Consider the following 12,983-nt stretch of genomic DNA (forward strand, 5'->3'; position numbering starts at 1 on the left):
AGGGTGCGCGGCCGCCTCCCTCCAGTCGGTCTCCGGGCCCGGCCTCTCCTAGCGCGGCGCGCGGGCCGGGTCCTCCCCGGGCCAACCGGGCCTCTTTCTCCTCCTCCCGGGTCTCCGGACCGTGGCCGCCAGTGGCGCCGCTGCACACTATGGCCCCAGGGCGGGCAGCAGTGCAACCCTGCGGGTCGCGAGAGGACCCGATCCGCACCCGGGCAGAGCCCTGGGCGAGCCTGTGCGGGTGTGCGCGTGGCCCCGCGTGGCTGCGGGAGCGCGGGCAACGCGGGGGTGGCCGCGGCGGCCGCGGCTTCCCCGCCCGGGCTGCGTACAGTAGCGCGCGGCGGCGGCGGGGGCGCGCGGGCCAATTCCAGGAGCCGGCGGCCGCGAGCCGCGCCCTGGCTGATACCGGAAAGGCCTGTGATTGGCCGGTGGCCGCCCCTATGCAAAAGAGCTGAGGGAATGGAATTCCTCGGGCCGGGTTTACAGTAAAAGCACGTTCATTTCCAGGCACTCCCATTCATAGAGCCAGCGGGCGCGGGCGGGACAGGCGCCCCGCGGCCGGACCCAGCCAGGGCACCACGCTGCCCGGCCCTGTGCCGGCAGGCACCTCTTCCCGGGGCTCCTGGAAACGCTAGAAGGAAGTCAACCTTTTCTGCTTCTCCTTGACCTGCGTTGGACCTTCCTTTTTTTTTTTTTTTTTTTTTCCTCTTTCTTACTTTTGAATTAACTGGCTTCTTGGCTGGATGTTTCAACTTCTTCCCTGGCTGTGAACTTTTCCCCGATTGTTTCCTTTTACAACTGCGGGAGAAAGTGCGCTGTGGTTCGAGGCAAGCCGTGAAGTTGCGTGTGCGTGGCAGTGTGTGCGTGCGTGTGTAACCCGAGCCGCCCGGTCTGTTGGTCTGTTTCAATCTGCGCTGTGGAGCCCCCACCCACCCCCAAGGCCCGCTCCACCTGCTGCGGTTACGCAGTGCTCGTGGGTATTTGTGGGAGCAGCTAACCGGCGGGCGCTGGGGCGACGTTGGAGGAAGATCGTCTGGCTGCTGCCGGAGCCGGAGCCGGGGCTGACTCACCCAGCCAATGTAGACGGTGGCTGGCTTCCGAAGAGTGCGTGTTTGCGTGTGTGTGACTCGGCTGCGGCTCAACTCCCACCAAACCACAGGGTCAGCCACAAACTTAACCAACATCCCCAAACCCGAGTTCGCAGATGTGGAGAGCTGTACCCTGAGCATCATCAACTTGGACCTTTTTTTTTTCAAGATTAGCTGGAGATCTTTGAAAAACTGAATTTTCTGCACTGAACATTTTGACAGAATTTATTGAGAGAACATGACAAGTACTTCTAGCCAGCCCTGCTCCAGCTACTGAAGCTGATTTTCAAGGCTACCTTAAAAAAAAAAAATCTGCAGCGAACATTAATGGATTTCTGTTGTGTTTAAATTCTCTACAGATTGTATTGTAAATATTTTATGAAGTAGAGCATATGTATATATTTATATATACGTGCATATACATTAGTAGCACGACCTATGGAAGTCGCAGCTCTTGTTTTTGAGGACCAAAGCGAGTTTTGCATGGTAAAAGTGGCGTTGTGTATGGAAGATACTCCTGTATTTTGTGTTGTGTTGGGACTTTAAACAAAACTCACCCGCAAAACAACTGACAGGCAATTAACTACTGGAACTTCCAAATCATATATATTCTGGTCGTTTTGCTCTCCGAATAAATATTTTAGGAAGTATATGGAAATTTTGCCTCCAAGAACTTTTGTGACAGCCAGAGACTGAACTTAAACTCTCAAAGCAAGACTGGAAGAAGATAGTGTGCCTTTGGCACTTGACTTTGGATTCTGGTCGCCCACTTTTTGATGCACTAAGCGGTCGGTCGCTAGGAGCCCTGGCCTAGGTCTGAGGCCGATCAGCACAACTAGAACTTTCCCCTCCTGGACTGTTAGTAATTTAGTCTCCCCCCTCACCAGCCCCCCCCCCGCAGTAATAAAGGCCCCTGAACTTGTATGTTGGTCTCCCGGGAGCTGCTTGCTGAAGATCCGCGCTCCTGTCGCCGTCTGGTAGGAGCTGTTTGCAGGGTCCTAACTCAATCGGCTTGTTGTGATGCGTATCCCCGTAGATGCCAGCACGAGCCGCCGCTTCACGCCGCCTTCCACCGCGCTGAGCCCAGGCAAGATGAGCGAGGCGCTGCCGCTGGGCGCCCCGGACGCCGGCGCCGCCCTGGCCGGCAAGCTGAGGAGCGGCGACCGCAGCATGGTGGAGGTGCTGGCCGACCACCCCGGCGAGCTGGTGCGCACCGACAGCCCCAACTTCCTCTGCTCCGTGCTGCCTACGCACTGGCGCTGCAACAAGACCCTGCCCATCGCTTTCAAGGTACTGGCCCGGAGGGGGCGGTGGGAGGACGACGAGGCCAGCTGAAGCCCGGGACGACCCGGGGCGCAGCCGCTGGGCGGGCGGGGCCGGCGTTGCCCCCCGGAGCCGCTGGTCCATTTTCCTGCTCTCGGGATGCGGGGGATGCTGTGTTACCATGGAGACCCTCAGGAGAGACCCACCTCAGCCCGCCGGGCTGCCTCCCGGGAGGGATGGACAAGTCAGGATGTCCCCAAAGACATCCACTGAGGGCCGGCCGGGACCTCCCTGGCGGGGGTCTTAGCTTTGATACAAAGTAGGAAAAGTTATAACCCATCAGGGACAAGGCCATCTGCTTCCATACAGCTGCCCTCACTTCTGGATTAACACCCAAACCATTTTGTCTCCTTCAGATGAAGGCATCAGGAAATAAAAGAGAGATACTTTTATACCTTGAGGTCAGTGAAAATAAACTAACAAGGGAAACGGTCAGGAATTTTTTTTTTCTTTTTTTACCCTTTCTTTAAACGCCCTGTAGGAATTAGCATGTCCAAAGTCCACAGCGGGCGGCGTAGTTAAGTTTGCAAAAGTTTTCTGAAGACTTTTGCGAGCTTCTAACCTGCTCCTGCCAGAAGCGAATCGTGTTTCTTTACCTACAACCCTCCTGAACCTTATCGCCGACTCACCTAGATTAAGCTGGGGGCAGCGAAAGGTGACGAGGCTGTCTGCCGAGAGCCGGGAGGTCGGATCTGCCCGCTTTCCTGCCGAGGAGGTGGCGGCGCGTAGCGGGCGACCTCAGCTGAGCGGCTCCAAAGATCTCCATTCCCTTTTCACCCCTGATCTTCCCCTAGCTTTGAGCAGCCTTTAAAAACCTTGGCCTTCAACGGGTATATAAAAACAACCCCGGGCGTTTTTAAACAACCACCCTACTTCACTGGCAGCAAGAAGTAGGAATTTAATTTCTGCGGCGGGGATTTGGTTCTGTCTTTGGTGGGTTTTAAAAAGTGCAACTTTTTAAAAACTTTTTCAATGTGGGTCATTTCCTGTTCATTTAAAGGGCTAATGAAGGCAGATGACTCAGACTGTAAAGATTGGCTTCTCTTTAAAAAAAGAAATTCTGGTTAAATAATTGTCCCCTTTAAGGGGAGATTAGCTTAATATAAGCTTTTTATAGTTCCAGGACTCGGCTGGGTCTCGATCTAATTACAATGAATAATGTTCACTTAAAAAAAAAAAAAGTACTGTCGGAGTTCTTTATTTTTAAGTTTTATACACTTCCCAAACTTAGATTGTGATTTTTAAAACAAAACAAAATTTGCCATTGCCTATGGTCTATAGAATTGCCTCCTTTTCCACTCAGTTTTCTGAAAGAAGCGTTTTGTTTTGTTTTATTTTTTAGTGGGGGTGGGAATGAGAAGGGGAGCAGCCACTTGAGTCTTTTCCTTCCCTTCCTCTATTTATGTAGATTCCGTTTTGGAGCTCATTTCAATTTTAAATCATTCTAACCCTTCAGATGAACAGAGGTAGCCCTGACTTCCTTGGCCCACCCTCAGGAGAGGAGACCTAGCAGGGTGGGGCCCTGGGGTCAAGTTGAGATAAGAGCAGAGGGAAGACAGGCTGATAGTCATCCAAAGGGCCACTTAAACCAGGGAGCTAAGAGATTTGTGGCTTCCTTTGGGGAGAATCAGGATCTCTTCTGAACTCCCTCTGCCAGGGAACCCATACCCAAATAGACCAAAACACTAAGTATTTAAAAAAGAATCCTCAGGAGTTAGAGCAATGCAAAGTCTTGAGCCACCATGTAAAAGTATTTTTTTTTCTTTTAAAAACATGAAAAAATCATACTAATTGCTTTTATGAGCCATCAGAGAATTCTTTTAGCAGAAATCATAATAATCATAGTTTCCTTTTTAAAATGACTTTTGACAATTCACTTTTTGAAAAAAAGTAAATTTGTTGTACTGAGTGTTAGTCTGTAGGTCACTAAAATCAAGGTGTAGATCTCTTGAAGAAAGTTCAGGTGGGTTTCTTGAGAACATATAGGGGAAGGAAAGGACAGCGGAGAAATCAAACCACTTGATTAATATCTGTCACCACCCAGTCCTCATAAAGAGAGGCCTCTTCCTCAAGGAGACCTGCTTGCTGAGTGACTGGAAGATGAGACAAAATTTCCAGTGGGAGAGCAAATACAACTGTTAGATAAAAGCAAGCTACACTTCAAACCCTTCCTGAATCCCGGATTGATTTCACTGTGTCCATAGCCCCACTCTCTTTATCTACGCACCCAACCACCCCCCAAGCAGTTTCTACAGAAGTTATTACTTTAAAATTTGGATCTTAAATAAGCCTCAGTCTCTCAGCAAAGAAGTATTATACTCCCTATGTTAAAGAGGAGAAAGTGTGAAACAGTGACAAAGTGAGAGAATATTGAGGAAAGGAGCATTTAAGTGCTTCTTTAGGAGTCTTCTGAAATTCTATATGTAAATCCTCTCAACTAAAGGGAGATTTGAAATTATGAATTTTCTTTAAAATAGACTAAAATCATCCGAATTGCTTATCTTGAACCCCAACCTGTTCTCTCCTCGACCCTTCCTCCTGTGGAACACCTTTACTTTACTGTAGGAGACAGACATATTTTGACTACTGAGAAAAATCTTAAATTTGCTTGTGTTATCCAATATTTACAGAAGCAGCTGTGCAGAGCTGTTTGGATGACTTAGGATATATTTTGTAATACTTAATATTACAGTTTGTTTAGGCCCTGGTACACCAGAGTCCAAAGATATAAACACGCCTTCAGCAGGGAGGTTCAGAGGCCTTGGATGCTGCTGGTAATATTCATTTTATAAAAAAAAAAATAATAATAATAATGTTTCTGGCGGCAAGATCCTAGCTATGCATTAAATGTCATCTCGGCTGAATTCTGTGTTCCACTCCACAGCCTTCTTTGAAACACTGAAAGATTAAGGGATTTGAAGTAAATGAATTGTAACTGTAATTTCAACCTAATTAGAATTGGTTTAAAATGCCAGTTTGAACTGTGAACAGGCTGGGCAAGAACAGTATTGGAAGTCCATGCAGTATATAAGACAGTTGATATTTTGCCCAACTTCCTGATACTTTAAAAACAGAAAAGCAAAACAAAATATGAGATATCTTTGGCCAGCAAGTCCCTTCTTGTCTGTTTGGTCTGTGTCAAAATGTAAATGTTTGTGTTCCCTTACCTATTGTTTATAGCTTTTCATCCCAGTTGCTTCTTTTTTCTGTTTGAAGTTAGATATTTTTACATTCTCTTCACATTGCCCATCAATGACAAAATCTGGATCAAATTAGCAGACATGTTAGTTTGAAATTTAAAAAATAATTTTTAACCTAGCCTAAGTATGCTTGTGAACAATTGGATGATATCCATTATTAATGAAATTTCCTTAGATTTAATATTACCCCTTTCCCCATCCAAAAAAAAAAAATTCCTCAGAGATCGATACAAGTAAATGACATGTGCGTGCCCAAATATCTTTGATTCCTGCTGCATTTAAAAAAAAAGAAAGAGCAGTGGGAGTTAACCTCCTAATTTTTGTATTCTTAAATACCAACATCAACAACCTTTTCTTACATAGCCATCATGGTAATTTTATTCTATGTTTGTTTCTACTTGGTGAAGGTCTCGTGAATTTGCCAAATTACTAATGAGGACTGTATTGGAAAGATGAGAGGGGCGTAGACATGGAAGGCTGGGAAGGGAACAGCAGTAGGAGGAAGGTGGTTTAGAATACATTTTGGTAGTTATAAAACAAGATTGATTTATTTTAACCTTTTTACAGATTCAGTCCCAACAATGAGTTATTCAGTTTGAAAGCCACGTAGCCGATGCGGTCCCCTGTCTGCTCAGTGACTGTTGAGTTAAAATAGAGAAGCCTGGGTCACCACAGGGAGATGGGGATGAGGAAGTAGAAATATGTGCTCAAGGAGGATATTTCAACACTGTGAGCTAACCTGACAGAGGGAAGTGAAAATAGTGAAAAAAAAAAAAATGGGAAAATTTCTAAGAGATTAAAAAGAGCAGAATAAAGCAAGCACATTTTGCAGGAATAGAAGAAATTGGTAGCAATAATCAAACAACTGATCAGGGAGGTTTATTTCAATGATGTCTTTTGAAAACGAAAGGGAATTGTCCAATTACTGCTCTTAATTAAATGGCAACAAACACACTTTTAAATGAGAACTAAATACCTAATTAGAGGGTGTGTGGGGAATAAATAGAAGAGTCTTAAAATCTCCTATATAGAAACATGTCCAGCAATTGGAATGAAAGGATTAAAAAGAGAGATAAAAGGCCCAGACTTTGTTTGTCACTGCACCTTGGATAAAATAGAGGAAAATGCCTACCTACTTCCATGAGAATAGAGGATCCTGGGTGTATCTTGGGCTTAGAAGTACATTCATCTCTCATAGTGAGTTGATCTGTTTTCTCTGTCATGCTCATAAGAATCCAAGCACTGGAGCAGTTGCAATGAAAAAAAAACAAAATGTAGTCATCTGGAGAACGCAGGGAAAGGGTCTTGACTAAACAGACAATGAAGATGACAATTTAGGGAAACATGACTTTGATATACAAGTGAGTCGATGGCCGTCTTATTTACATATAGAAAAAGAAGACTGAAAATATAGTACTATGAAAAATTATGTAGCAATTATTAGGTAAAAATTGGGAGGCAGAGAACAGAGGAAGGAAAAATAATAGGAAATTAAGGAATGGTTTACTGTCACCAATTCAAAAACAACAAAAAATGATTATATAATTGGAATGAATAATACAAATTTCACTACTGACTGAGAAGGTACCATGAAGGATGTCAGAAATGATAAGAATAAATACAACAGGAGCATTTTGATTTGAAATTTTCTATGACTACTTTGAAAAATGGAAACAATGGAAATATAGCCAATAATAAATGTCTAGACCAAGAAAATGGTTTCTAGAACGGTCAAATGATGGCCAAGAAATGGATACGGTTGCAGAAAGCATCTTCAGGCCATGCTCTTTAGAGCATTTTACCTGGAAATTCCTTTTTTTATTACCCAAGTATCAAAAATATTCATCAACCAGTTCTCTTCAATAGCCTTAAGAGAGCCATACTGTTCAATTACATTAAAGGAATTCCTCATCAAGATCAGCTGGGTTTGCAGAACACCTCAGTCATCTATAAGGTTAACACATATTTGGGACTCGCAGATGTAAAAATGTAACCTAATTCGACCCGAGTTGAGGGGAGTACATACAAGTGAGTGCTCCTTTTTTCTGAGGTCTGTTGATTTTGTAATTAGAAATAAACAAAAGGTACAATTCTGGTATTTTTTTTTTTTCTGTGCCCGCTAGAATGCACTGCTAGTCAAACTCAAGATCATACAAGTGAGGAGGGGGTTCTCAAAGATGAACCACAGAGGGACAGTTTAATGTATTAAAGAATCGTCAGCAAAGATGGAGTTTAATTGTAGCAGATGTAAGTTTAAACACCTAAAAGTAAGGTCTGGATCCTGTTGGTCCTGTCGGTGGAGGTCTGGGCAAGTAAAAGATGGGTTAGGCTATAAACTTACAAGCACAAGACATTCTGTTTCTCAAACATGAGGAATTGAGAAGAGATAATTGTATTCATGAGATGGCATAGCTTTTCAAAGTTCTTGCTACTATTAGTCTTGTTCCAACTGTACTTTTTGACCTTTTGTGGTTTTATTAGGTGAATTTATTAAATGTTTCATTATTTGAAAATTTATATTTAATTATGCATACTGGCATAAAAAGTAAATCTTCCCATTAATAACTTTTCTGCTGTTTGCTTACGTTATGATTGTTGCTCCTTGGCAACCTAAAAAGTATCATTTAATGTACATTTAATTTTAGAATAATTATGACACAAACATATACAAGTGTACGTATAACATTCCTGATGTCTTCATTTGTCCCTTGCCTGGTGTTTAGGTGGTGGCTCTGGGGGACGTTCCTGATGGCACTCTGGTCACTGTGATGGCCGGCAATGATGAGAACTATTCCGCCGAGCTGAGAAATGCCACCGCGGCCATGAAGAACCAGGTCGCAAGATTCAATGACCTCAGGTTTGTCGGTCGAAGTGGAAGAGGTATGTATCTGTCAAAACTGAACTTGAAACACGTGTTCCATGGCAACAAACCCAAATTTCAAAACTTCTAGCGGTTTCTGTGATGGTATCTCTAGAAATGAAGTCTTTCTTAATGTTATTACTGCTATACCAAGCTTTTTAAAAATGCTTCTTTAAAATTTAATATTTCTAGCAGAATCTAACTTTACAGTATTGCTTTGTATTACTGAATTGGTTTAAGACTGATTTGGAACATGCAAAACATGAATTGTGAATCTCAAAAAAAAGTCCTCAGATTTTCATTAAAATGTCAAATTTGCCATAGTGGAAACCAAGATTATAAACAGGGGTTCTTTCTGATGATAATCAAAAATCTATCTAAGTGGAAACCTTTAGTTTATAATCTGTGTGCTACCTGTGACAGATGACAGAGTTTCCAATGATCGCTTCTAATAGTTTTTAGGGATCACTAGTGTATGATATTGAAACACAGTTTTAAGCATGCTTACCTTTTTAGGATAAAATGTGAAGACATAGTGTTAGTAACATTGATAGCAATATGACTTTCCTGTTTTATTTCTTTTGAATCTCCTATTATTATTTGGGGGGAGTGGTTAGGCCTGGTTAACATTTGAGGTGCTAATAATACTAGAGACTGGATTATCATCCAAGGATCTGTTGTTGCATTAGTTTAGCTCTATGTGTCGTATTATTTTTCCTTGCCTTTAACCCATTATCAAAGTATTAGAGGAAAGAAGAATCCTGACTCATTGTAATTTCCTCTGGTTTCCAATTATTTTCAAGTATCATGTTTTCTCTATATTATAAGAACCTAAGTCATATTTTATAAACAGCAACAAGTACTAGAAGTTTCATTGAAGGACATAGGATAGTTTTTTTTCAATCTCATTTTTCTGTAATAATATAGCATTGAATAGTCTTATAAATAAGCTATTTTTTAAGTTTAATAAAAAGACATAATAAATACCTAAATAACAGTAATACCTCTTGTATTCAAATAAATAGAAGGTGCAACCAAAGCACATTTAAACATAAGCGTAATCATTACTTTTTATAAATGCATTTAAAAATATAAGAAAATTTCTGTTCTCAAGGAATTCGATTAGTCAGAGAAGGGAAGGAGGTAAATGTGTGTTGACTTTTTTGACAATTGTGTTTGCTATCCTCGCTGTCTGGAGTATTTTCATAATAGAATTGTAGCTGGAGAAAATAAGAAACATATAACATGATTGAAAATATGTGCTCATAGTACTATGTTAATAATAGGGTAATGCAAAGAAAATTGTATCCACTTATTGAAAGCATGAGTGACGCTATAAGATATAAAAGCATAAGTCATTAAATGGGTTCACTTGTTATATTAAAAGTCCCCACCTTTCTGTAAATGGAATTCTCATTATGATTCAGAGATGTGTGTTTAGAAAACATCTCGAAGGCTTTGGATGAGTAGCTGGCAGAGCGGGTGCAAAGCCAGTAAAAAACAGAGGCCCTGCAGCCTGGTCCATGCCCATCTGCCTGGCAAACACTCCTCGTTCAGTTCCTGTGGATTTCTACTATTAAGAGTCGATAGCTGAGTATCATTTGATTGCTCTTCCTGAGAAAGTACTGTCAATATAATATGCGTCTATGTGGGTCTATGTGTTAGGTTTTGGTTATAAAAGTTTTGAAAACTATTTAATGGTCCATGCCAGTGGCATTTGCCCATACAAAGTTCAGCAGTGGCTTTCTGGCAATACACAGTAAATCGGTGATCATAAAGAATGAGATTTTGAAAGAAGCATGCTTTCTTTTCTGGCGTTGAGGGCTGGTCTCTCCCCTCTCATTGGCCATTTCTGTTTTGAGTGGGTGGCTAATAGGTGCTTGTGTTTACTTGGGTAACAGTGAACTGTTTCCCCAAGGTGTGGATTGTTTGCGTTTGGCTGCCTGATTCCTGCCAGTATGCCCTTGAGTTTGCATAAACCCCAAAACGTAAAATAGCTGCAACCAAGGCTGGGCTGTCTTCTCATACCCTGGAATGAGAAAATTAATTGAAATGCCATAAATGGACAATATTTGTTTTGAACGGGCTCTCCTTCCCACCTGTGATAATATGCAATCAAAAACACAGGAACCCTAATTGAACGTTCGACTCAATTATGGTTACCGGGTATATTGTTAATCTTGAGTGATTTTTTTTCCTTTTTTTTTTTTTTTTTTTTTGGTCAAAGCTGCAAAACAGAATGAGCTGTCAAGAGGCCTGGTTTGACCCTGTCTCATAATTTCTCTCCATCGTCGTAAAATACAATTTGATTTTGCTCTTTCAAGTGTAAGTGTCAACATCAAAGCCTGCCAGATTTTTTTTTTTTTTTTGCAATTTGCTTCCCATTAGGAAGAGAGCAGATGATTCTCACTAATTTTGACAATTAGTCTTAATCTTCCTCACTGAATCTTACCCTTTAAAAGTTTCATTACGTTTTATTAAATGATTTCAAGACTACTGTTTCATTTTTGTTTTTGAAAATGTGCCTGAAAATATACCCTTGGCATTGACACACCACACAGTGGCCCAAAAGGTCCTGGCTGTGGGCTCATCCACACTTTCAAGGCCAACTTTGAATTCTGTCAAAATCCACTGGTCCATCCAATAGATTCTCAAAGAGGCCTAGTAACTTGCTGCAAAATGAAAGGTGGAAAAGGAAGTTCTCTTTTCTTTAACCAGCTGCCTGTCGGTGGGGATCGTAAATCTTGTAGAAATTGCCAGAGGTTGAGCATGGAAGGGTTTTTCTCTGTGCTACAAAACTGATCTGTCTGGGCGCTGGCTGAAGTCCAGGCTCACAGCTCCTAACCTCAGGTTCAGCCCGCAACTGGGAAAACCTGCCCGTCCGGCTTTTAAGGGCCTTTCTGACTACACCAGCAGCCTGAACCTTCTCCCTTTTCTTCCATTCCCTCCTTTTTCTCCCTGGCAGTTTAATCTTGCTCAGGGTATATCTCACCCTTGGAATGTTTCTCCCTTTGATTCAGTATCTCCATGTAAATTGAACTTTTCTTTACAATGGAAGAGATAGCAGCTCCTGGGAGATGAGACAGTTAGGGACCTCATCTTAGGGAAGTCAGGCTGAACTCCAGAGGTTATGTGAGCACACAGGTGGTTGTTCCGAACAATTCAAATTTTAACCGCATGGTCTGGGACTATCTGTCACCTACAGAAAAATCAAAGTTCGGAGTCAAAGGAACGCTCTTTGGTGAGATTAATTTGCTCGGCAGTTTACATCAGTTTACGTCTGCAGTTGGTGCAGGTGCTACTGCTATTCTTAGAGTTATAAGAAAAGTATATCATGGCTTCAGCTGAGAGACATTTAAGAAATTTTAGCAATGAAATCTGTGAGTGCTTCATCCCTGTTGGAATATTTAATCACTTGGGAAAAGAATCAATCAATCAGTGAATACAGTTATTTCATTTTAGAACCAAAGAAAAAAATCTACTGGACCCCATCACCAATCACATCATAAACGGGGCAAGATAACTCACTGCAAATTTCCTTCTAATTTTCTAAGAATATGATTTTTAGTCTTTTGGGAATATCATAGATAAGTTTTAAAATCCTTTGGGAGACTTTTCCCAAGCGGGAAAAAATGCACCTGTGGACTTTCACACAAAATTTCATGTACAATTTCAAGTTTCCAGGCTGCTGGAGCTCTTTCGTGCACCTTCCAGGGACCCACGGTCCCTAGGCCAAGAATCTGTGAATTTGGAATTTTGCATTGACCGTGGAGGGCCAGCCTAGCACTGTGCTGCACATTGTGGATACCTGGAAAATGAATAAATACATGAACAAATGACCCCATTGCACCCCATGCTGTTTTGGTAACACCCGTTTTTATTATAGCCAGGACCTGGTTTGTGTTATTAGGAAAGTACATCCCATTCAAACTGCTAGTCCAAGCCTTGGGACGGCCATCAGGAGTGCATACGTGTCATCACTTGTAAAGGGGAGAGGCCCATTCTGTCATTGAAAGGACACTCTCTTCTCTAGCGTACACGTCAGCTCCTGGCTGCAGATGGCAACACGCATTCTACGCCCAGCCCCGCGAGGCCCAGTGTTCTGTGGCCTGTCAGGATGGGGTTTAATTTCTTGGTGGCATTTGTGTTTATATTGACCTCCCTGGCAACTTTAATCTTGCCCACTTTCAAAATAGTGCCCTTTCCCAACGCTTTCATAAAATGAAATTCCTTCAGCATGTTCTTGCTGTGGATGTCTTTTCAGACATAATATTTATCCTGTCGCAATCTGGGTTAGTGCATTTTTGTGTAACGTTAGTTCTTTAAGGCATTTTCATTCTTAAGTTATTTTACACTATTTGAGAAAGAGTGTGGGCAGGTTACCTTTCAGATGAGTGGATACTGGTCGAGATGAAGAGAAGGGACATTCACAGAAGGACAAACTGTACTGATGTTCTAAAGGAAAAGACATACTTCTTTCTGTCGTGGTTACTGCTGAGAGATGGTCTGTATGAC

The 12,983-nt window shown here is 42.4% G+C and overlaps 1 protein-coding gene across 1 annotated transcript in view; it reads left to right on the forward strand.

Annotated features, from left to right (window-relative positions):
• RUNX1 (RUNX family transcription factor 1) overlaps positions 1-12,983 on the forward strand; it is a 237,199-nt gene that overhangs the window by 144,133 nt on the left and 80,083 nt on the right. The window contains exons 4-5 of the mRNA XM_069472311.1: positions 2,122-2,375; positions 8,332-8,488. Of these exons, the coding sequence (XP_069328412.1) occupies positions 2,122-2,375; positions 8,332-8,488 (411 nt within the window). The remainder of the gene's footprint in view (positions 1-2,121; positions 2,376-8,331; positions 8,489-12,983) is intronic.

Source organism: Eulemur rufifrons, chromosome 7 (assembly GCF_041146395.1).
Source record: "Eulemur rufifrons isolate Redbay chromosome 7, OSU_ERuf_1, whole genome shotgun sequence".
Lineage (NCBI taxonomy): Eukaryota > Metazoa > Chordata > Mammalia > Primates > Lemuridae > Eulemur > Eulemur rufifrons.